The sequence below is a fragment of the Accipiter gentilis genome, chromosome 17 (genome assembly GCF_929443795.1).
Source record: "Accipiter gentilis chromosome 17, bAccGen1.1, whole genome shotgun sequence".
NCBI classification, from domain to species: Eukaryota; Metazoa; Chordata; class Aves; order Accipitriformes; family Accipitridae; genus Astur; species Astur gentilis.
The window spans coordinates 19508984-19531860 of record NC_064896.1 but is presented as its reverse complement, the minus strand read 5'-3'; the positions used below and the strand labels follow the sequence as shown (position 1 = coordinate 19531860).

The window sequence follows — 22877 nt, the reverse complement described above, 5'->3', positions numbered from 1 at the left end:
CAGGATATTTTGGAGTCTTCAGTGCTATTGTAACCCCCCCCTTCTCCCTGCATTCCTCCTTCCCATGCTCTCTTTTCTAATACCAAATGAAAGGACAAGCCCAAACTGTAATCCCAAGTACGTAAAAGCAGTTCCAAAATACCGCAGAGTAACCAGTAATGCTACAGTTAACATAAAAGCAGATAACCTCTTTTGTGTTTAGGTAGGTGGTGGAAGAAATTACTTTCTCTTGCTGCTCATCATCACATGTTAGTTGGATGTTGCTCCCTGCACAGCACAATTAGTGCGATTACACGTGCGAGTGCTTCTGATCCAGTTCAGTGTAAAACTGGACGGGTTAGCTTCGCTGTCACGACTAGAAGTCGTGAGATGAGATCTCACAAGTTGCGTTTTGCTGGCCGAGCTGCACTCGCAGAAGAGCACAGGAGGAAGAGCCTCAGCCACTCTAGACCTTACTGGAGCAAGCAGGGGCTCACTTGGGCATGGTCCATCACTGTGGGCTGGAGCATGCTCCCCCCTTTGACTCACCATCAATGGCCATTTTCTCCCTCAGCTTTTGTTCCAACCTGCTTTGGTGGTCCTCCAGTTCTAGCTCTTGGGCTCTAGGTACAATAAAAAGCATGCTGAAGAGTAAGCTTTTTTCAATAGAGACACGTATGTTAATACTATTTCAACCAAGAAATTCTGTGTTCTCCTTATCCAGTATTTTCTCCTCACGGGCAGTCAAGGCTAAAAGCTTTGCCTGTGCAATGCCAGAAGTCCCACTACCACCTTTTGCACTATGTATCAGATTAAGCTCCCTCATACGTCGCAACACTTAAGGCCTTGACCAGCTGTGCTTTGTCGGTGGTACCCACAACATGATTCCAAATAGGACTGAACGCTCCCACACACGAAGGGCCCTGCCAGACCCTCTGCACAGGAACAGGTCCCGAGGCAAGGGAATGAACACGTGCGAACGCATCCAGACAACAACATTTTGTGTCCTGCAGTGCTAAAAACGGCCTGCTTTTGCGTTTTTCACTCTGCTTTGCAGGCAGTGCGAGCAGGAAGCATTGCTACCACAACACTCGAGGACAACCGAAGGGGAAAGAAAAGGTTTGGTCCCTGGCAGCATCAGCACAGCTGGGGAGAAACTGGGGAGCGGCTGGAGCTAGTGGCTGGACTGGAGCCCTGCACACAGCATGGGGGGCTGAGTAAGTGATATGGAAGCGATAACTGGCAAGTAGCAGCCTGCACTGGTGTGAAATCCAGGGGTGAGTCACGGCTGCTGCAGCTCTCATCGCTTTCCCACATTGCCCAGAAATAGTGGAGAAAACAGCTGAGAGTCACCTCCGCCTATCTGTTGAGTGCATTTCCGCAGAGGCAAGGTGAGAGAGCTACAGCCAATATTGTATCCATCAGCCACGAACAGTGGCACCTGAGGTGATTTTGATTTGTTTGGTGTATCTGCTTGTTTCTTTGCTGTAGTGAATTCCTAGATCTTTTCTCCTATGCCCAATAAAAACTGAGATAAATTTGTCAGACTATTTTTCTTCCGCAGGAGAAAGTGCCCAAGTGTTCATTAGACCCACATTATGTAAAGGCAGAGCATCTATATGCTCTACTCGTTTAGAGTATCATGTAGGATTGAAATAATTGAACCACTGTGGGAGGGAGGGACTAGGAGGGCTCAACCTAAAATCTGTGTTCAAAACAGATTGTAGCTACTCTGGGTACGTTTATTCCATGACAGTCTCAAACTGCAGCACGCGGCAAGGTGTTCAGGTGTATTGTGAATACACTTTTCTCCTCTCCCCTCCCCTCCCCTCCCCATCTTTAGTACTAATGCTTGTCCTTACTTACATAATCAGGAGTTCAGACTCATAACGCATTAATTTATTCTTCTCCAGGACCAGCTGAAACCATTCATGTAGCATCTGAGTTTCATCCTTCATGCCTGAATCTGTTTAAAATAGGAAACTTAAGTGTGCATTATCAGCTTTCCTGCCAGTGCTCTTACCACTTAAGTTCACTGTAAATAGTCCTCATTTGTAAGCCCAGGTGAGTTCAAATGTAGATTTTTTTTGCTGTACATATCTGTAATGTCTGGGTAAAATACATATAACATTCTTGTCTATGTTTGGTTGTATGTTGTAGTTTATTGCAGTTAAAGATGCATTAGATGTAAAACTACTTTTGTTTTGGAAGTTAAGTTTTTTCTTTCAAATAATTGTATAGGCTTTCTTTTTTTTAATGTGCACTTTTTCTTTCTCTTAGTCCTGCCTTTGATAGCATAGTTTCTCTGTTGATACTGGACTCCAACAGCTGAACTATATGTATAAACGGATATCCCATTAACACAATCTGACTTCAGGATGTACACGCTGGCACGTATCAAGATAGTCCCTGCTTCCAGTGGGCATCAGACGCACAATCAAATCCTCTACAAATTTTCATTCATTTGCCAACTGGCCTCTAAATCTGCATCTGCTTTGAATGACAGGAAAGGTTGTGGGACAGGACAAATGTATTATTACTGCATGGTTTTGTAACACTTTGGGCTAGGGCATCACCGGTAGGCACTATACAGACATGAAACTTGAGATGGTCTCTCTCAAAGAGCTCACAGCTTGACTCTGCTTTGCTGAAGAGCAGGACGGATTTCTCTTTCACCAGGTGAGGGCCTTTACTGCTCCTAAAATGCCATCTATACAAAAATCTTTGGCAATGAAGAAACCCTGTGTGTTTTCAAGTGGCAAGTCAGAGCACATATGCATTTCTTTTCCTCACTGTCCTTTTTTAACATGCTCATCACTCCACGTTTTCCATTCATTTTCTTCACAAAATAAAACCACTCCACCACCCTTTGGTGCAGAATTACAGCAGCAGCGATGGCACTGCAAACACACCTCCCACAACATCTGCTCTGCCCATCCGCCATCTGTTGCCACAAAATAGCCATCACTTGTAGGAAGCAAATATCTTGCAGTACTCCAGCTTGAGGCAACAATTTAGGTGACACGCTGACCCCTTCAGAAGCACAAACCCAAGAGCCAGCCCCTGCTCCTGCCTCAGCACGTGGTAGTCGCACACCCCACCGCGCTGCAGCCCCGTGTTGGAGGCAGGGACAGCCGGACCTGGGACAAAGCAGAAGGACGTGCTGCCAGCAGGCAGGGGAACACAGCTCTCTCCTCCTCAGTCTTTGCATCACGCTGCTAGACAACCAAGCATAGAAACCCCATAAACCAGCCTAGCTCTTCTCTGTGGATGGAGACTTATGTGATTTCTCCTACTTTAAGAGGACTGCACCTTTATTTCAGATGACTGAGAGTGCTGAAATTTAAACCCAAAGCTCTCAGGCTGAAGCTCCAGAGATGACAATTACAAGAGTATCATTAAACTAGATTACCAGGTGAAGAGGTAGCCAGAGTCCTAAGACAGTTCACCAGTGTTTTGGATGCCTTTCTGTTGTAGTTTTGAAACATGCTTTGTTCTCAACCTGAGGAATTATCCTCTTGCCTCTACTGCTTCAGCTGTCCCTCACTTTAATGTCAAAGCCAGGATTTGACTCCGCTCCAGAACAGAAGTTTAAAGCCCATCCCCTTTGGGCAGTAATGATCTCACCCAATGCAGCCCTTTAGCAATCTTCCTGAGCAGGAGGGAAATTGTTGCGTGTTTGGGATCACCAGCCCATTTGCCTGCCTTCAGCAGGCACTGGCATCCCAGAGAGCCTGGGTCACCTCCTGCCAGCGTCGGAGGAATTACATGGGCCCCCACACCGAGGACAGGAGTCACGCTGTCTTAGGTGCAGTTCTGCGATTTCTCATTAGGATTTGTCCCCAGTCTGCAGTTACCATGAGATGGGAGGATAAAGCAGCAGGAGAGGGAAGAGCAATCTTGGTCTGATTTCTGCCCGATTCCATTAAAACTTGACAGTAATGGATGTGTTCCTAGGTCAGCAAGTCATGATAAAAAAATGTCTTCTCAGAGTGACTGCTGGAGCAGTTCTCGATGGGACATGCCAACGGTGGCTTTTCACAGATCTAATGGAGGGATGAAGCATCAGTATTAAGACCCTTATGTCTTCATATGCCACTATCCGAAGTGTTGTGGTTTAACCCCAGCCAGCAACTAAGCACCACGCAGCCGCTCACTCACTGCCCCTACCCAGTGGGATAGGGGAGAAAATCGGGAAAAGAAGCAAAACTCGTGGGTTGAGATAAGAATGGTTTAATAGAACAGAAAAGAAGAAACTACTAATGATTATGATAACACTAATAAAATGACAACAGCAATAATAAAAGGATTGGAATGTACAAATGATGTGCAGGGCAATTGCTCACCACCCGCCGACCGACACCCAGCCAGTCCCCGAGCGGCGATTCCCCGCCCCCACTTCCCCGTTCCTATACTGGATGTGACATCCCATGGTATGGAATACACCGTTGGCCAGATTGGGTCAGGTGCCCTGGCTGTGTCCTGTGCCAACTTCTTGTGCCCCTCCAGCTTTCTCGCTGGCTGGGCACGAGAAGCTGAAAAATCCTTGATTTTAGTCTAAACACTACTTAGCAACAACTGCAAACATCAGTGTTATCAACATTCTTTGTATACTGAACCCAAAACATAGCACTGTACCAGCTACTAGGAAGACAGTTAACTCTATCCCAGCTGAAACCAGGACATGAAGTTATCATCAAAATTTGATCTATCTTATTGTCAGTAAAAACATTTGCAATTGCAGGTATGTGTATGTCCTGCACACACAGAGAGGATTACTATTCCCTTTTTGCTGTTTTCTTGATTAGGCAAAAATTTTCTTCTTTTTAATGTTTCCGCTTTACACTTTAAAATCTCTATATCCCTAATAAAAGACTATGTATCATAGGTTGACTGAGGTAAGCAAAGTGTAATGCACTTTACAAAAATGCCGCTCAGTTTCGCAAAATCCTCAGTGCAAACTGAAATAAAAATAGCCCTTGTTCTGCCGCCTCCTCCATCCCACAGAATGCCCCCCAAGTGTCCCCAGGGGCATTTTGTCCCTGAACTTCTCAATGTTTGTTAATAATAGTGTTAATAGTTATTTAAGTCTGATGGAGTGCTTTTATGCCTTCCAAGGGCAGAACAAGCCAATGAAGTCGTTTGCGTAATGCAGTACGACAGATCTTTTCAAAGGTTAGAGGGAAAACAATTTGTGACTTTGTTTTGTGAGCCGTGCTGGCTTTTTCTTAAAGCATTGCTAAAGCAAACCTTTCCTCTTGGTTTACCCAAGTCTCCTTTAACCTAGCTCCCATTTGAAAATCAGATATTCTTCTAATTACACCATAGCTATTTCTATTTTCCTCACTTTTGAGACAATGCCAGGCTGGAGAGGAGTATTTACTGAATACTGTTCTCCAAACCTCAACCTTCTGTTCTCCAGAGTGATGCTACGCTATCCCTCCGTACAGCAGTCACACAGTAAAAGGGGCTCGGCCAGTTTGCTCCTGTTTAGGAACAGCTAAACTTCATATTCCTTATTCCTACAGGTTTTTAACCGATTTATTCTGACTCTGTTGAAAGGTCTGAGAAACCTTGGATGTGCTCCTTATGAAATAAAAAATTAGCTGCAACATGTGCAGATATTTGTTCATCTTCCAAACATGGAGAGATTTCTTAATGTTCTCTCAACATGGATTTTCCTCTTTACCATCATTCTACATGATTTGTTTAGTCAACTGCTTTGGTTATGCTAATTTCAGTGGCAAATGTGTTTCAAGATTTTTATTTCTGTATTTTCTTGTAGGCAGAAGATCTCCATAAGCCTCCACAAATGTCAGTGGAAAAACAAAGCAACGGTACATCAGTGATTTATTATTTGGTATTTTGAACTAGAATAAAGGGAATAACGGGCATGAAAACTTATTCATAGGACGGATTTTTTTTTTTTTTTTTTTTTTTAAATGCATGAATTGTTGTCACTACAATTAGAAGATCATCAAAGCCTCATTTTGCTCATCAGTCTTCATGGCAGTTGTTTCGCACCCACGCATGTTCTCTTCTAATTCAGTTGAGGAGCTAATGAATAACTCCCCCTAACAAAGGGGCCATTCACCCCGGGCTTACAGAATTATTAGAGGAGAGTTGCGTAAATGTCACTGAAGACTAGTGTTTGCAGGCCTGTCTCTAAATTTGGTTATTCACAACCTTTGCAGCTCAATATTATTGCTGAACTGTGATCGTTTTCTAATTACCTTAATAATACCTATTAAATCACTTGAATTGCATAAGCGCAGACCTGCTTAAATACAACTTAACCTAATAAACACTGGTCATTCATTAAATAACAATGCTTATTATTTTTAAGAAGGTTGAACAGAGTATTAAACTCACCAATTCCTGCATCATTACATGTACGCTATTAAAAGCAACAAAGCGCTCACATTTTGTTTGCGAAACTTACAGCCTCATGCTTTCGCACCAGAAGAGTTATTGAGAGACAGTAACATCCTACATTTCAGTATCTGCCCTATTTGTAACTGGCCACCTACACACAAACAATCAACAGGGAGAAAAAATAGTACTTTCACCTTAATGAGGGCAATCCAATTACTAAGGATGGAAAGAGAATGAGAAGCATCAATCTCTTGGCAGACAGCCTTCTTTAGGAAATGTGATTGTCAAAACAGCAAAAACAAGAGGTGGCTCTAGGCCATTTATCCTGGTATTCAGTGTCTATCCCAAGAGCTAGAAGCCTCTTGTCCCTCTGTATTCTCGAGGTTTCCAAAAAACAACCACCCTTATACAACTTGGCAGTAAAGAAAAAAGCTAACACCGCAAATCCTCAAAGTCTTTTTAGCAGACTTCCTCACAGGCAGTACGGTGAGTGTCATTTGATAAAAGGTTATGCTTCCATTTAAGAAAAAAAGATGCTAGCCTTTTAAATAACATTTGAAATAGGTTGGCACTATCAATTATAGGAAATTAGTTAATAAATATAAAAGGTCGGGCAAACGGTCTCTTGCTGAACTGATTAGTTCAGTGTTGGAACAGGGGCAATAACTGCTAAGAAATATGGCATTAATATAGCCAGCATGCAGAGATTGTGCTGGGTTGCCTAGCTAAGACAACAAGATCAGGTGCCAAAACACATCTAAGGTTTTCGGTGTTGTGCAACCGCCTGTCACAAAAGCACGAGGTTCAGCTTTCTAAAACAGAGGTAAGCAAAGACACGTCGGCCATCGGGCTGTCGGCTCCCCAGAGTCCTTCCAGCACAGGACCACGGCCCCCTCTGAAGCCCCTCGCGCGCGGTTCACACTCCCATCCCCACTGGGAGCCTGGCAGGAGCCCCCAGCCGTCCCAGCCCTCCGCGGGACGTCCCCCCAGCTTCACCCCACGCGTGCTGGGGAGCAGCGGCAAGGCTGGGCTGGCGGGAGGGTGCTGCAGTCCTGGGTGCTCGGGACTGCTGGTTCAGGCGAGGGAAAACCGCGCCTGCGACCGGCGCCAGGACGACGTCCGCGTTTTATCTTCTACCCACTGGGGGAAAAGCCGTGTAGTTTGGGTCTGTGTGCCTGCATGCTGCTGTTGCTATAGCATGGCCACCGGCTCTAATCGTATTAATGGCGTTCCGCACTCCGGGAGAAGTCATTAAGGACTCTGTTACTAGGCACGGGCTGCTGCTGGCTTGGTAACTGAGATACAGCTCCTGGAAACCTCACTGCTTCCCTCCAGAAGACGGAATTAAGCTCAGGATGGGATTTAAAAAAAACAGGGGGGGAATGTAGATTCAGGTTTAATAGCGAGGCAAATAATTCCAAATCTGTGATGACCAACAGAAAATTCATAGCGTTCAGCGTAAAGGTGCTTGAGCTAACAGAGTTTGAGGGAAAGGGTAAGCAATGATTTCTGTCCTTCCGGTTACGATTTCAGATTTTGCACTGAACTCTATTTCTATGACAATCATTAAAACCCCTCTGCTTTGAAAAAGATTAAAAAACCCACCACCAACCAACCAAACACTGCTTCGTTTACCTGATTCTCCTCTTAGTTCTCTCTCCAGTTTGACACCAAAAACCTCCAGAGCTTTTTGTCTTTCCTCCAATTCTTCTAGCTGGCGCTGGACTGCCTGCAAAATTGTAATGATACACAAGCTACAGACATAGCTTAAAAATTCAGAGACAAAAGATGGCCTCAGTGGTTAGAGAAACAGCTTGAAAAGGTCTTGGAGGAGTCATGGAATTTGCAAACTCATTGTGCGTATTAGGTGCCTACGCAATTTAATAATTCCACTAGGTATCTGTTCACATTTTTATGTGGGTAAGTATCGTAGGTACTAAAAGAACCTCAGTTTTTCTGAACTTGAGCTCTCCTGATGTAAAACAGAGATCAGAACGTTTCTGTGTCTCGCAAGGTGTGAAAAGTCAACACCTTACACATTGAGAGGCACATATTCTGAGATGCTACGTGAATAAAGCTCACATAAATATTAAGGTTTACAGCTAGAAAGCTTTGCTAGCTATTTTGTTGTCCATGGGGTTTTCTTATTTGTTTTGCTTTCATATTTCACAAGCCTTTGACACAGGAAGGAAAGGGTCTAAGAGCTAAGAAGTGATAATTCAGTGGCACTTCAGGAAGGACTTCTACATTCACGGGTCCATCCCCTTTTAAATAAGATTTTCAGAGGTGTCATGTGGATAATAGGCATGAAAAATCTTAAAAGGTCGAATTGTTAAAGATAGATGCTCAGCAGTTCCCATTTCAGGCTGTGTTAGGGCATACCAAGCCAAGCCCTCAGCAACAGCCTAACAAACATGAAAGATGATTCAAGAAGTTTGGACTTGATTAGCTCCACAAAGCAGTAAGATAAGAGAAGGCACGTATGCGTGTAATTTTACCTTGAGATAATTTACAATTCTCAGATAAAAACTATAACATAGTTGCTCTTGCTTCGGATTAAATAAGATATGATTTTTTTTCCTATGGGTTTTATTCTGTCACAGGTTTTATAGTAATGGAGAGATATTAGCATTTTCTAAAATCCACTGTCTGGTTCAAACACAAAATTTCTCCCCTTTTCAGTCATACATTTTGCAAAAGCACTGATGTCTACAAAAGCAGATATTTCAGATTCACATCTGAAAAACAACGTACTAGCTTTCTTTTTTAATTTAATATTGGTACAGAAATAGCAAGTAGAAGCTCCAACCAAAACTATCCACCTGCTATAGTAATACAACAGAAGACGATGAACAACTCTGCCTTCAAAAAGCCTTCTTCCCCCACTACCGTATCTTGATTACCATTACAACCTGAATTAACGAGATTAAACCTAGCTCTACCCTATGCTACAGTACAGAAACACACAAAAAGTGCTAATGGCCACATAAGCCATTAAAGGGTGGGTGGGTGGGTGGGTGTGGGTGTATGCATATAGATATGTATGTGTGCTAAGTGAAATAGATAAACCTGAAAATTTTGACAACTGAGACAACACAGTCTGAGATCAAGTTGTACAGAAGTTCATTCCCAAATCTTTGAACAGTAATTGGAAATAATAAAGCGTTAGCAGAGCCCAGAGCTTTTCCAGCATTTTCTGAAGAGCAGGGCCTCTATAAAGTGAAGTGGCTTTGCATCATTAAGAAAATGGTTCACTTTCATTATGGCAGAAAGACAATAAAAACCATCACTGTATTTTCATACCCTCCTGTAGCATATAGGGGTAATAGCTGATTTTTTTTTACATTCTCAGGGGCTAACGTTATTTGCTCTTTCTCTCTCTCTCTCTCTCCAGTGTATTCTTCTCTTATTGCTAGTCACTTGTTTTTCATACACAATTACAAAATTATGATGATCTCCTGGGGCACACGTGGATTTGTCACATATAGAGGTGCGAGACCCTGCCACATACATCTTCCTGCTCCTGATGGTTTGGGGGGACTCCAACCCAGAAGGCAGTGAGACGCAGCGAGGAGCGAGGGGAGGTACAGAGCCCACACTGCGTGCCCCGTGTCTTCGCTAGTCACTCTTGGGAGACAAATGGGACATCCGCAAGCTAGGTTTTCACCTGTGCTTTGTGAAGCCTTTTCAGCTCCTCTTGCTTAATCAGTTGCTTTGTCTCCTTCTCCTGCTTCCTTCTCCTTCTGAGAGCTCTTTTTGCCTACAAAAGGGTGAGAGGAGAGGGAAAAAAAAAAAAAAAAAAAAAAAAAAAAGGCAATCAAAGCATAAGTACACCATTAAAGGTTTCCTCAAACCTTCCCCAGAATCACAGGACCGTTGAGGTTGGGAGAGACCTCTGAAGTTCATCTAACCCGACTCCCCTGCTCAAAGCGAGGTAAGCTACTGCAGGGTGCTTGGGGCAACCTAACCAAAATGAAAATATTCATGTGGGAGTATTTTCATCGACTTTAAATCATTACAAGCTCTTATTGCAACCTTAAGTGAGCGTGAGCTGTGCCTATCAATAAAAAAAAGGTATGAATCACAAAGTTGACTATATACAACATACCACTATTGGTGGCTTCTGCAGACATCGCCACGATCAGGGAAGAAGCCAGGCACAGGCAGGGGGAAGCACCAGTTTAAGGAAACTCAACCCAGTTCTATTGCTGTAGCTGCTAAGTAATAAAATTCACTTCGGATCGCTTGTACCACAGTAAGAGGGACGTATCCGAAAGAAACAGCCATCATGGGACACTACCTGAAGCTCCACGAAACCTTCCCCAATGGCATTTCTCTATGGCATTACGGAGGTGTTTTGCCTTTCCCTGGGGTGCTGCCGGGCTGGCTGAGGGAATTGCCTGCGCTTGCGCCATCTTGCTTTTGACCCAAGCTATCTAGAAGTGCTACAGGGCTGTGGGTTTCCCATTTTGGAGGAGACAGAATATATGAGCGCCGTAGACAGGATGATTAAAAAAGCAACAAGCCAGGAAGCCGCTAAAATTTTTCTCACCGTGTTTTGCCAGAGACAAATGGCGGTACTGGCAAAACAGCAGCCAGAACTGGCATGGAAAGAGGTGCTAGGAGGCAGGCGAGAGAAACAAGCTGAGTGGGGAACACGCATCGAGGCTGAATCACTGCTAACGCCCGTGTTTCACCCCGTTTCTGGCAGCTGCCCCGGCAGCGCTGCCTTCCCCGCTGCCCGGTCCTGCCTGTCCCTGCGGCTGCCCCAGCGCCCGGGAGTTGCTCCTATCCAGCTTTCTCCCACATCGCCCTTCTTTTCTCTATTTTGTTTAAACTTTATTTAATTCCCCATAATATTATCTTACTACAGGTTGTCTTTCCTGTAACAGGAAAGATGCGTGATGAATCCTGACATCTCAGCGCATCCTGACACAGAGCCGCTGGCGGGACGTGCCACCACACGTTGCCGCCCTTCTGCCCCGTGGCACTTCGGCTCCTCCGGAGCTGTGCAATTGGGTTTCTATTGAAAGCCCCACGTAGCTTTCAGCTCAGATGTTTTTTCAGCATACTGGGCAGCCTTTTGCTTCGCTTTCCTTTTTTTCCCCCCCTCAAAGGGATCAAATCAAAGGGCCATCTCATACTATTAATTCCACTTACTGATGTTTCCCCTCCACAGGAAAGAGGTAAACACATTTCTGATGAGCTATTCAGGCAACAAAAGCTCTGTTTCTTCACACGGGAGCTGGGTATCAAGAGTTCACTGGTGCTTTAACCCCAGGGCTCCTGCTAGCCACAGGAACCGAGCTGAGGCTCGGAGAGCCCGCCGTGCAGCCGGCCCTTTCGGCCGGGTCCGGGTGCGACTTCGTGGCTCACACAGTCGTGCTGATTAGGATTAAACACAGCGTTTTCCACACAACCTGCCTGTAGTGCCTCTCAAATGAAGTTGCATTTCCCTAAGGGAAATCTGCATCTGTTTGGTTTAATTTTTGCAATAGTTTGCTTGTTGGGCTACATATTAAGGCCACTTAAGAAGGCACCTTCAAAGTGGTTTCAGTGAAACATGTCTGTTTGTCAAATTAAGACCTCCTCTGTCAACGCTGGTGTAACCTGGGGGAATTAAAGATCCAAAGAGGAAAAAGAAATTTTGATGTTCATCTGTCTTAAAGAGTTTTAATGTATTTTCTCTCCATGACACATAACCTCCACTGATAAAACGTTCCAATCCCCACTTTGAGAAATTGCCGTATGTTTTAGATCAAAATCACACGATGAATCTTAAATGCAGTCCAACTGAGGAAATTTCTTTCTGTTTCCAAGTCAAGATTACCTTGTGTGTTAATGAAGGCTTGGATTCAAATTCGTCATCGGAGGAAGAAGTAGAATACTCGATAGCTTGTTTTCTGACAGGTAGGTGTTCACATCCTAAATGCAGAAACAAAACAGTCAGTGAAGCAAAAAATACTGTTCTTTAACTTACACGGACACGTTGCACCTGCCCTGAGTTCTAATCAGCAGCACCTAGAGCAATTTGGAAATTTGGCTGACGGCATTAATTAAATTTTCGATCCCTGTCAAAAACTCTGTCTGGGTATATTTTCTTTTTTTCCGGTATTACATACAAATAAATTAATTCCTTGAGCACCCTGCATGTAGCTTGCTGTTCTGAACGCACTCAACATTCATTAAAATGTATATCTGAAGTTAGCCATATTACTCAAATGATTGTACAAGGCTCACTATACAGTGTAATTGAATGCAAAAAGACTGAGCCAGCTCTTAAACAAATTACCCTTATGTGGCTTGTAGCATCTGGCACCCATTTTTACTACATGACATCTGCTCAGTGTAAAATAGTTGGCGTCAGAATGTCTGGTCATATAAAAAAATCACAAATGTAATCAGAAGCAAATGGACTAAGAGAACAAGGCTTTATCACACAGCCTCATGCAACATAAATATTTCATTAATTATGTCTAAACAAACGTCACTTATTTTTCTGCTTTAGGAATATTATCACATCATTGAACTGTTGATTAGAATGCCATAATAAGTCAGGAAAATCCATACATCATAACAATGCACTCCATAAGGAAAACGCAAAGGCTGCCTTTGGAAGAAGCATGCTTTCGGAATTATAAATTAAATTACATTTAATTGCAGCAATTTTATCATGCCTGTTTTTCCAGCATCTTGTTTCAGCTGGGTGTAAATATTTGAATTTCTTCTTAATTTGTCCAATTCATAGCTTCATTCTCTTTATTTCAGAAAATAAAATTGCTTTTGGAACATCTGTCTCTATGCTTCAACCTGCTACGGGGTTAATGATTAACAGCTGGGCAGCATCTTGGAAATGTACATTATTTAAAGCTAACAGTGCCATTTTTCTTCGTATCCACGAGGTAACGGTTGGCTTTCTGTGTGCAAGTTGTATTCAGATTAAAATCACTTCCCATTCTCCCAGTGTAAACGTTTCTTCTTTGCCTTGTCCGGGATCCCAGTCCTAGGATGTAGGACTTCTGTCTCAAGCCCTAATTTAAAAATCAGGATCCCTGAAACCTGCCCATCCCAGGCGGTAAAGCAATGAAAGCAAATGCAAGCGATTTGAGGCAGAAATTCTGATTTTTGTCGGCGGTCTCAATTTTAGAAGCACCCCGTCCTTGCGTCAATGAAGCCGCGAGCTCAGAGGGTCCGGTGGAGCCGACAGGTCCTTGGGTGCAACAGCCCTGCCAGAAGCGCCAGGGACTCTCCGCTCCCCCGGGTGATTCCCCTGCTCCAGAATTGCCCGCGCCTGCCGACCCACACCTCCCCTTGGAGCAGGGACACGGCTCCTGCTTGCTGGCCTGCCAGGGACGCTCCGACGGCTCGGGATCGCTGGGGTCGCACCAGCGGCACGCGCTGCCCCGCGCTCCGCGGACCAGAGCGCGAATCCATCCACCCACCCACCCACCCACGCCACGGCCCCCAGCGGGGACGGCCAGCCGTAAGGCCCTTCCTCGTGCGCGAGGTGGAGGAAGGCGCGGGGGTATCACGGTTACCATTCCTTTCGAGGAGTAAGCTCGCCTGTGTGGCTTTTCCTCTTGCGACCAAAAGTTTGCAGTAACCACCCTGCAGGTCAGGCTGCTGGGGAAATCAATTCCATAATATGCAAGCGGCAAACCCAACAGCCCGGCAGGCCTGGAAACACAAGCAATTACACGCTCCCTTTCTTCTCCCAGCTGTGGGAATAAGTGACTGCTTCCCCATGTCCTCCTCTTTGATTGATATCAATAATTTAAAAAGCGTTACAAGGTCTAGAGGAAAAGCAGCCTGCCGTAACACAAGGGCACCTGCCTCCTCCTCGGGGGGGGGGTGACTCGGGAGCCGTTTGCTTTTCTGGGACAGAGGGAGGCTCAATGACTTCCCCAAGGACTTCCAAGAGCCATCTCCTGAGCGCTAGGAAGCTGATGTCTGCGCGTGGAATAGATTCATGACATCTACGACGCCTATCTGCTACGGAGAGCCAGGTATTTGCACCTTGCTCTGCAGAGAAAAGCCATTTACACTGCTGCGGCACAGCTCAGCCTTTCAAGAGGTGCGGTACCCAAAGCCCTGCGAGACAACAGCCACGACTGCCATCAGCAACGTCCTTCGTTGCCTCCGCCCGAGAAGCCTACAGGACAAAGGACCACGTGAAACCACCCAGCGATGAGGCATCTGATGGATCTACCTGCGCGCACCGACAGTTACGGTCTCTGTCACATTTATTGCATATACATTTCACAGCACTGATGTTCTCTGCTAACATGATATGAATAATTGAAGCATGGGCTGCTCCAAGGAGGTGCCTGGAAACACACAGCAGAGTGTGACAGAACTGGGATGAGAATACAGGGTTTCGGCTCCCAGATGTGTGGTCCTGCCACATTTCAGGGATACAGAAACAGTGGGACAATGCATTTCTCTCGACATTAAAAGGGCAGCCACTCGGTGCTCTGCTCAACCATTTTTCTTTGGCTATTTCCTTGGGCGAGAGCTCAGAAACATGCTCTAAAATGTACACCAGCTGCAAATTTCAGCTTCGAGACAACTATAACAAGCATAGTAAGAAATTACCTCACTGAATGAACTTCCTTTATGCAGAGCTAAGAAAAATACCACAAATTTATTTTATTTTTGAAGAAAAACAAACAAACCCCCAACCACAACAAAATAAAAAAAAACCACCACTTTTCTGTGTTACAGCATCTATGTGTTCTGCTATAGACAACTGAGCATTAATCCTTCCCATCTCTAAAGGGGTGGGATAGGCAGAATTTAGCCACCAGCTGTGAGGATTTGGACAAGGAGTTCACACATACAAATGTTCACCTTACGGACTTTTACACTTATTGGGTCATTTAAATCTGAACCTTAGATCTCCAAATATGACAAGCCTTAAAGCTCGACAGCTACAGAAGAGATCTCAAAAATATACTTTTTTTTTTTTTCCCCAAATATTAACTCAACTTTTCTAGACTTGGGCTTTCTCTCTCCAGCCAACTCCCATTTTGAAGGAATGAGATATTTATTACTTATTTCTTAAGTACTCCAGTGTCTCTGTAACTTCCAAATTAACATATGTTATTCTAGAGCTTTTCCTCCCCAGCTAACATGACTTTGGATCACTAGGAACTGCCAGCCATAGTTTTAGTTCTTAATTATAAAGGGGAAAGGAACAAATATTTCTGAAATCTTTATTAATCTATTCTTGATTTTTACCTCACAGTAGCTGCTAGGAGTTTGGTCAAGAGCCCTTTCCAGCATACCTGATTTACAGCTGTCAAATCACAGGAAACTGAGTATTAATTATTATTGTTATTGAATCTGACAGTGTCACAGAATACTCTTCAAAGTACAAAGTTGGAGGAAACCTCCAATTCTTGATATTGGGACTTGGTATCCTCATATGTGTATGTCATAAGAAAAATTACATCCATAAAATTAAAATTCCTTCCTACGGCCAGTTTGTTACAGCTTGGTAATCCAAGGGTGAGTCTCAAAGACCCTTTGCTTTGGCCTGAGCGTGCTGCCATTGAATGCCAGCAGTGGTAAACCCTTGCTGTATTCTGAGGGATCAACTGAACCAAAGCCCAGCGCTTTTGAGAAGCCCTCCCTTAACGTATAAGTAAGTCTAAGGTACTGGTTTTCCCAGGAAACTTGAGGTCCCCTGAACAAAGAGGGAGGTGTCCTATGAAGAGGTGAAGAAGGTGATACCTTCTGTGGGACATGGGAGCACTGCTGATTGTCCCGGAGATGTACAGGGAAATCCACCACTGCCGTCACTCTGCGTGTCACAGCTCACCTCCCTTTCCTGGGGTGTTTTTGTGTCACAGCAATGACTGTAGTCTAAATACACAGAAAGTCTCGGAGCAGGAACTGTTTTTATAACATGATGTTATATATTAATCTGTTGGCTTCCTCTGTAAATGTCCAAGATTGCATATTTTTTATAAGGTCATTGGAGTTAATCATGACCTCTTTAAGTACTTTGGTGTTTTACAAAAGAGAGAGGCAAAGTCACACACATCTCTTGGGGCACTGGTGTCCCAAACCAGATGGGAATTGGCACGAGGTAGGAGATGAAGAGAAAGGCCAGTAGAAATCAAGAGTGGGCTTGGCTATTTGGCTTCACATCTCTGCTTCTCCGTGGGTTTCTTATGTGGCATGTAATGTAATCTTGCAGTGCCTCAGTGCCCCTTCTAAAATACTAAATCACCGAGATGACAGTGTCAATTCAGCTGCCAAGAATATTGCAAACACACACACTTTCAGCGGTACAACGATGCAGTAATGGGAACTGTGTATGGACCCAAAATATTTACAAGTAACCCTTTTTCAACCTAAAAGTGCACAAAAACAGCAGAGTTCATAACACATCTAATTTTCTCATCGGCTGAATTCGTAGCTCTGCTTAATGGTGCAAGCCATTTAAACAACACACAGTCACAAACTGAGCTGTAACAACTCTCACCTCACCTAAGGGACGATTCTAAGGATGTTATCACGCGATTCCTACTCTGTCAGGGACAGAAATATTCCTTCCACGTCTCCATCACTATCAAGAAGCAACTCCTGAGTCCCAAACATCTGCCAAAAACCAACCACCTTTGTGGGCTGGTCTCCAAAAGGTCTGTCCATAAGCCAAAAACAACCTAAACCCTGGATCCACTACTGCGTCTCATTACAAACACTCTGCTGACTGCAACTTTCTCATACAACCTGGCTTAGCTTTTTTTTTTTTTTACTGTTGTTTTTCTGTGTTACTGATGATTTTTAGGATTTATAACTAACATAGCACTTTGGCATTTTTTTAATTTCAAAAGGGCAAGTAGGCATAGGAGAGATCAGTTAGCCATCTCATTGACTGATTTTATTGATCAAGTTTTGGGTTTCTTTTCTTTTTAAACTGCAGGTTGGAACCCAAAGGAGGAATCAAAGGACAAAAGCCTCAAAGATATTTGTGCAGCAAATAAAAGAATCTGGAATTGCACCTAGAAACTCCAGTGTGGCTATCTGGGGACATTGGTATATTCTACAGGCAAATTCAGATAGGATTTTATTTTTTTTTTTAGACCAATCTCTTGCTGAAATGAGTGCATGAACCCCCATTCCTTCAGTCAGATTTGTCCAAGGTCCCACACAGGTAGTCTGTGCAGCCAGATCTCTGCACAGCCCAAATTTCCAGGTGGCTCTGAGGAACAGCTCTTATAGAACAGAGAGAAAGCGTTAGCCAGAAAGTCTTTAGACCAGGTCTGGACATCAGGAACTGGAATGATCTGTATGGAAGGTGTAACTGCAGGCATGTCTGAGTGACAGGCAATCTCCTGCTGAGAAATTAAGATCTCCGTTTCCTCATGCTGAGCTTCAGCTGGCAGCTGAACACTTGGCAGGAGATGACAGAAGGACAGAATATAGTTTTAGTTTGGACAGACACCTGGGTCTGAAACGCAGAAGTCATCAGCATAGGAAAGACACCTGGACATGTATTTGCAGATGAAGTAACTAAGATAAGCTGTAGGGAAAGATGAGCAATGTAACACAGAAGTAGTTGCGTAGGGCGAGACAGAAGGTCCTTCTAGTCTGTCTCCAGCAGTGGATATCTAAAGGAACACTACAGGCACCGGGTAGTCACGCGAGGCTCCTCCTTTTAACACTTGCCCAGCCTCCAAGCATTTTTTACTTCAGGAGCTTTCTAAATTGGAAGAGGTTTCTAAGCATTTGGTTAATCCTCAGTGGATTTCTCTTCAATGAGCTTGCCCACTCTTATCTCAAGCCCATGGACTTTTATCACCCAGCTCATTCTTTGGCTCCACAAGCAAAACAGCCCACTGAGGCAGAAAACACCAGCGTAATGTTAGACCAACCATACTTGCACAGGACACGTCTGTCTGGCCTCGGATAGGATAGAAAAGCCCTACTGCAAAGAGCCAAGAGGAGTATGAGAAAGAGGCCCATTAAACTGATGTCTGCAAGGAGCTGGGAGTATTTTTTTTCTTTAAAGAAAAGAAATTTTCTGTGACTCGTGGTAAATTTCAAGAGAGAAGAATAATGATATGTAACACGGGCTAAAGCTCGTCATCATGTCTGAAGTTTGCCAAGCCTGGGCCTCAGACAAGTGCCAATACAAGACAAATGCCATTCTAGAGAGCCAAGCAGGACTTGGCTCTTCAGCAGTTTGATTTACTCAAATATGAATGTTTGAAAAAGTTCAGGGAGCTGCAATGTTGAAACGTTGAAGACGACAGATTATTGGGCAAATGGCTAGATCAAAGCTGCGTTTTTTTCTTCTGAACAGACTTTGCAATGTCTACATTCAATAATCATAATAAATTAATAATTCCTCCTCTGGCTTGCACAGCAGAGGGATGCAACACATATAAACCCAGCATGGTTTTCAAAATACTTAAAAGAAAGTATAGTATTATTCAAACCTGACATGAACTTTTCCCATTTTAGCAGGAACACAATGTATTAATTATTGTAATACATCTAGTTAAGAGCAAGTCAGCTTGGCTTAGTTGATGGGTGATGACTAGGTATAGGCTCAGAAAAAGCCTCCTCTTGGAGGCCACAGCATGACAAGCGTGAACACTAGCAACTCCCTGTGGCTTCAGCGCAGTCCTTGGCATCCTCTGGATCAATGGGGATGTCTGATTTTGCAAGTTGTTAGGTAAAGGATGCTCCAAGAATCTGATCCAAAAGTTCAGGAATGAGAACGGGAGTTATTCTGTCGACTCAACGCGCATCAGATCAAGTCTCATATATACTGTATATCTTCCTCACAGTATGCAGTACTTCTGAAGCAGAAAGGATACAAAAAGGATCTGGCAGCTCACTGGGAAGATTCCAGTGACTTCACGTTTTACATGCAGAATGTTATTTTAATAGTGCAGCATAGGGGCAATTTGGGGGTTACAGTTTGGGTTGCAATTGAATAAAGTAAGAAACAAAAGGTATGTCAATAAAATTCAATTGGTTATTTAGTTAAATAACTGTGACTTTCTGCAGTGGGCTAGTGGAAAGACAGATCAGAGAAAGACAGGTGGGTGCAGCTCTCATACCTCATATTTCATACCTGGAACAGTGCTGCACTTAATTCCTCCTGAGCCTGTGCTCAGATTACTCAGATTGCTCTTTGTCTGACGTCAATATTTCTTAGGCTCATCTGCAATTTTAATACTAACCTTGTTCTTGCAAGCAAACATGAAAATTGATGCCTTTTAATCACTGCCCAGATAGCCTCACAAATAGGTCAGAGTAGGTCAATAAGGCGCTATCTTCTCTCAAATAAAAGACAAGGGGATATTAATGACACCGCAAAGCTCCCCAAAGTATGTCTAGAGTTCGGTCACGACAACGGCAGAAAGAGCTGAAGAGACACCTGCTGAGAAAGCACATACACAAAGCAAAGCTTCTTGCTATTGCAACCGTATTTCTTTGGTCTCTGAGCTCCTCATGGAAAGGGCAGCAAACGCTGCACTGGAGTTTGTGGGGCTGTACTCCCCTTTCCACAACACGCTCAGTGTCACAGCAGCAGCTGGTCTGCATGGCATCCCACTCTGCCTCCGTCTTCCTTCCACCTCACCGAGTGCATTTTCCTGACCCAAACACATCTGAACAGCAGCGAGCGGCAGACCAAACTTGGGCCCAGCGAGATGCGCTCTGCTTGCAAATCCGCTCTGCTCCTTTAAACCAGCAGAAACTCCTAAACCTTAACTAAAAAATAGATTTATTAAGACTTCCTATGTAGAAAGTAACTATAAGTGAAATGTAACATACAACAATGTGTTTGCATGATCAGACATGGGTCTTTTAAATGTTAAGTGCTATTTCATCATCATCATCATCATCATCATTTAAGAATAATAAAAATAATTCCACTCAGGTCCTCACCTGTGGAAGGATAACATAGCCTGTCTTCTGGAGGACGGTCCTTCATGGAAGGCAGAGATGACACAAAGGAATTCCTTTCTCTGTCATGAACTTTACTTCTCAGTCTATCGAAGAGCGACCCAAGACTACCCTTCTGTGCAGAGTCATCCAGATTGTCCTTGGAGGTGTTCTTGGGCTCTGGAGATGAAAGGAGGAGGTACTTTTCATTACAAATAAACATGTCATCCTTGGGAGCCCCTGGAGGAGTCTCTTTAAAGGTAAACTTTTCTAGGAGTCCAGGGACATCCTCCATCCTAGTGCAAGATGATTTCTGAGGTATACTGGTTGTCTCGGGAGGCCTGGCGTGAGAACTGTAGACGGGGAAGGATACCTCCTGGCTTAGAGATCTCTCTTCAGAGCCGACAGAAAAATTAAATGGGTTTGAGAAAGGGCTCCCATTTCCTAAATATTCTCCTGCCCACTCCCCTACTTTAAGCTGCTGTGGCTGAGGGTTATTTGCTCTGTTATTGTTACTGTTCCTTTGGCTTAGGGAATAGGCAGGAGTACTGGGGAAGCTGAAGAAAGTTTGTTCTGAAGAGGCTTTGACTTTGCTGTCCGAGTCCTGCTTTAGTCCTTCTGGAGATGAGGTTAGAGGCTCCAAAATGGACCTTTTGATAGCATTGGCTATGAGCCTCAGTGGTGATTTCGGCTGGCCAGCTGCGTGCTCCCTGGCAACTGCATCTGGACTCCTCAGAGCATCTTTTGTATCAACTGGCAAAGCTGGTGGAGCATCATCTGCAAATAAGAGAGGCACAGGACAAACAGACAGTTTGACCACATCTTTTTTCCAGTCAGCATCCTTCTCACAGGTCCACAGCGCTCCTTTGTTTCGATACCCTGGTCTGGTTCCACCTAAGCCCGTCCTGTTTGAATCACACAAGGGTCGCGGTTGAGTACAAAGCACCAGCCTCTTTTTTGCCTCCTTCAATTCTTGCTCAAGCTTCTCTTCTGGGTGCCTTGTATTTTTGCCGTCTTTCTCTTTCAAATCCAGAGATGACAGCACTTTTGTCTTCCTACTAAAATCTTCTGGTTCAGAGGTATATTTCTGGGGGTTTTCCTTCCAGCCCTGGGGTCTGTGTGTCCCCATGTCACTATCTGTATCTTCAGGATGGGAAAAATCAGCAGCCAGTGTCCCATTCCCAGGAAGGGTCCGTGGAGAACCTCTGGTGCTGCTCTGAAAAGGACAATGGGGCACGTAGAGATGGATGTCTTCAGGCATCTCTCTGGCTTTTTCTTTTCTTTGAAATACTGGGCTGTGGGGTTTGAAATGTCCTCTTATAACTTCTGGTGGTTTCTTGTAAGAAGCCAGCTGTGAAGCGCATGAAAAAAGATTATATTAGGGGTAGAAAAACAATTTAGTGTATCTTTTATTTCATGTAATATTTTAATCAATTTTAATCTTAATGTAATACTAATAAACATAATATTTAATTTATACACACATACATATGTAGATGATAATACAATACGAAGAAAACCTTTTCTCCCTAAAGGGCTAATATTCCTCTAGGAGCGGAGATCTTAATACTACTGGAAATTTTAGTAGTCTAAAAATAATATTATTCCTGCTAAGAATCTGTCATATCTTTATGAATTGCCTACAATATTTTCCCTAGAAAGAAGCAGCCCTATCTACAGGAAAATAAGCAAGAGCAGATCTGCTCTGTTCTCCCATGTGCATTCCAGTTGCATCACCTTAGGTGAAGCACAAGAGGCCATCACTCATTCTGTCTAACTGTTTTTATAATGTTGCAGGCTTATATAGTGCAGGTAGGAATGAATGAAGTGAACCAGAAAAGACTGTAAAATGCAAGATGGTAGTTTTAAACAATTCAATTAGTTCTCTCTCATGATTATTTTTACTTTGGTGAAGATTTAAATTCATTATTCTAGCCACAGAATTCTGCCGGAGATAGTAACAAGGATAAATGCCCACATTATCTAGCCAGCAGACCAAAACTAGAGGGGTTTTTTTTTTTTTCCTTCTTAAAAGGGAGGCATTTCATCCTCAATGCTATGTGATAACGGATGGTGTGAAGGTTCAATTCCTGTTTCCACTTATGTGCCAGATTCCCGAATTGAATTCACACGGGTGAAACCATTAATCTGACTTCTCATTTCCCAGGAGCACCAGAAGAAAGGCAATAATGATTACTCCCTGTTTCACAGTTGTATTTGAGGACTAAAATTAACATTGGCCAGGATCTCAGATAGAAAAACATGAGAAACACCAATAAACAAACAAACACTCTCTTAAGCCTCTCTCTTTAGAGTAAGAAAAAGGCCGCTAAGCACTGCTTACAGAGTGGGAGCTGCACGGAGTCACCTCTCCTCGTGCGTGGCGTGGCCAGGCAGCATTGTGCAGCTCTGCTCCCCTGGGACGTTCCCTTCCTGGCCCTATTGTCCTGGACCGGATTTCAACTACCACGGTGGACGCGGAAGACTTGATTTTTTGCTAACGCAGACCCTGAGGCGAAGCAATTTTAATCATGTTTAACCCGAGGATGAGGACAACAGGCTGGGACATGGGAGACATGGGCTGGTCCCTGTTCCTCCCGGCTCTGAGCGCA

At 43.9% G+C, this 22877-nt stretch overlaps 1 protein-coding gene across 5 annotated transcripts in view; it reads right to left on the bottom strand.

Annotated features, from left to right (window-relative positions):
* The window catches only part of MICAL2 (microtubule associated monooxygenase, calponin and LIM domain containing 2), a 136607-nt gene that overhangs the window by 3883 nt on the left and 109847 nt on the right, over nt 1-22877 (bottom strand). For all 5 annotated transcript variants that reach the window (XM_049819930.1, XM_049819933.1, XM_049819932.1 and 2 more), the window contains 6 exons: nt 20269-21616; nt 12185-12279; nt 10022-10114; nt 7990-8083; nt 1846-1945; nt 529-602 (listed from right to left, as the gene is read on the bottom strand). In XM_049819930.1, the coding sequence (XP_049675887.1) occupies nt 529-602; nt 1846-1945; nt 7990-8083; nt 10022-10114; nt 12185-12279; nt 20269-21616 (1804 nt within the window). The remainder of the gene's footprint in view (nt 1-528; nt 603-1845; nt 1946-7989; nt 8084-10021; nt 10115-12184; nt 12280-20268; nt 21617-22877) is intronic.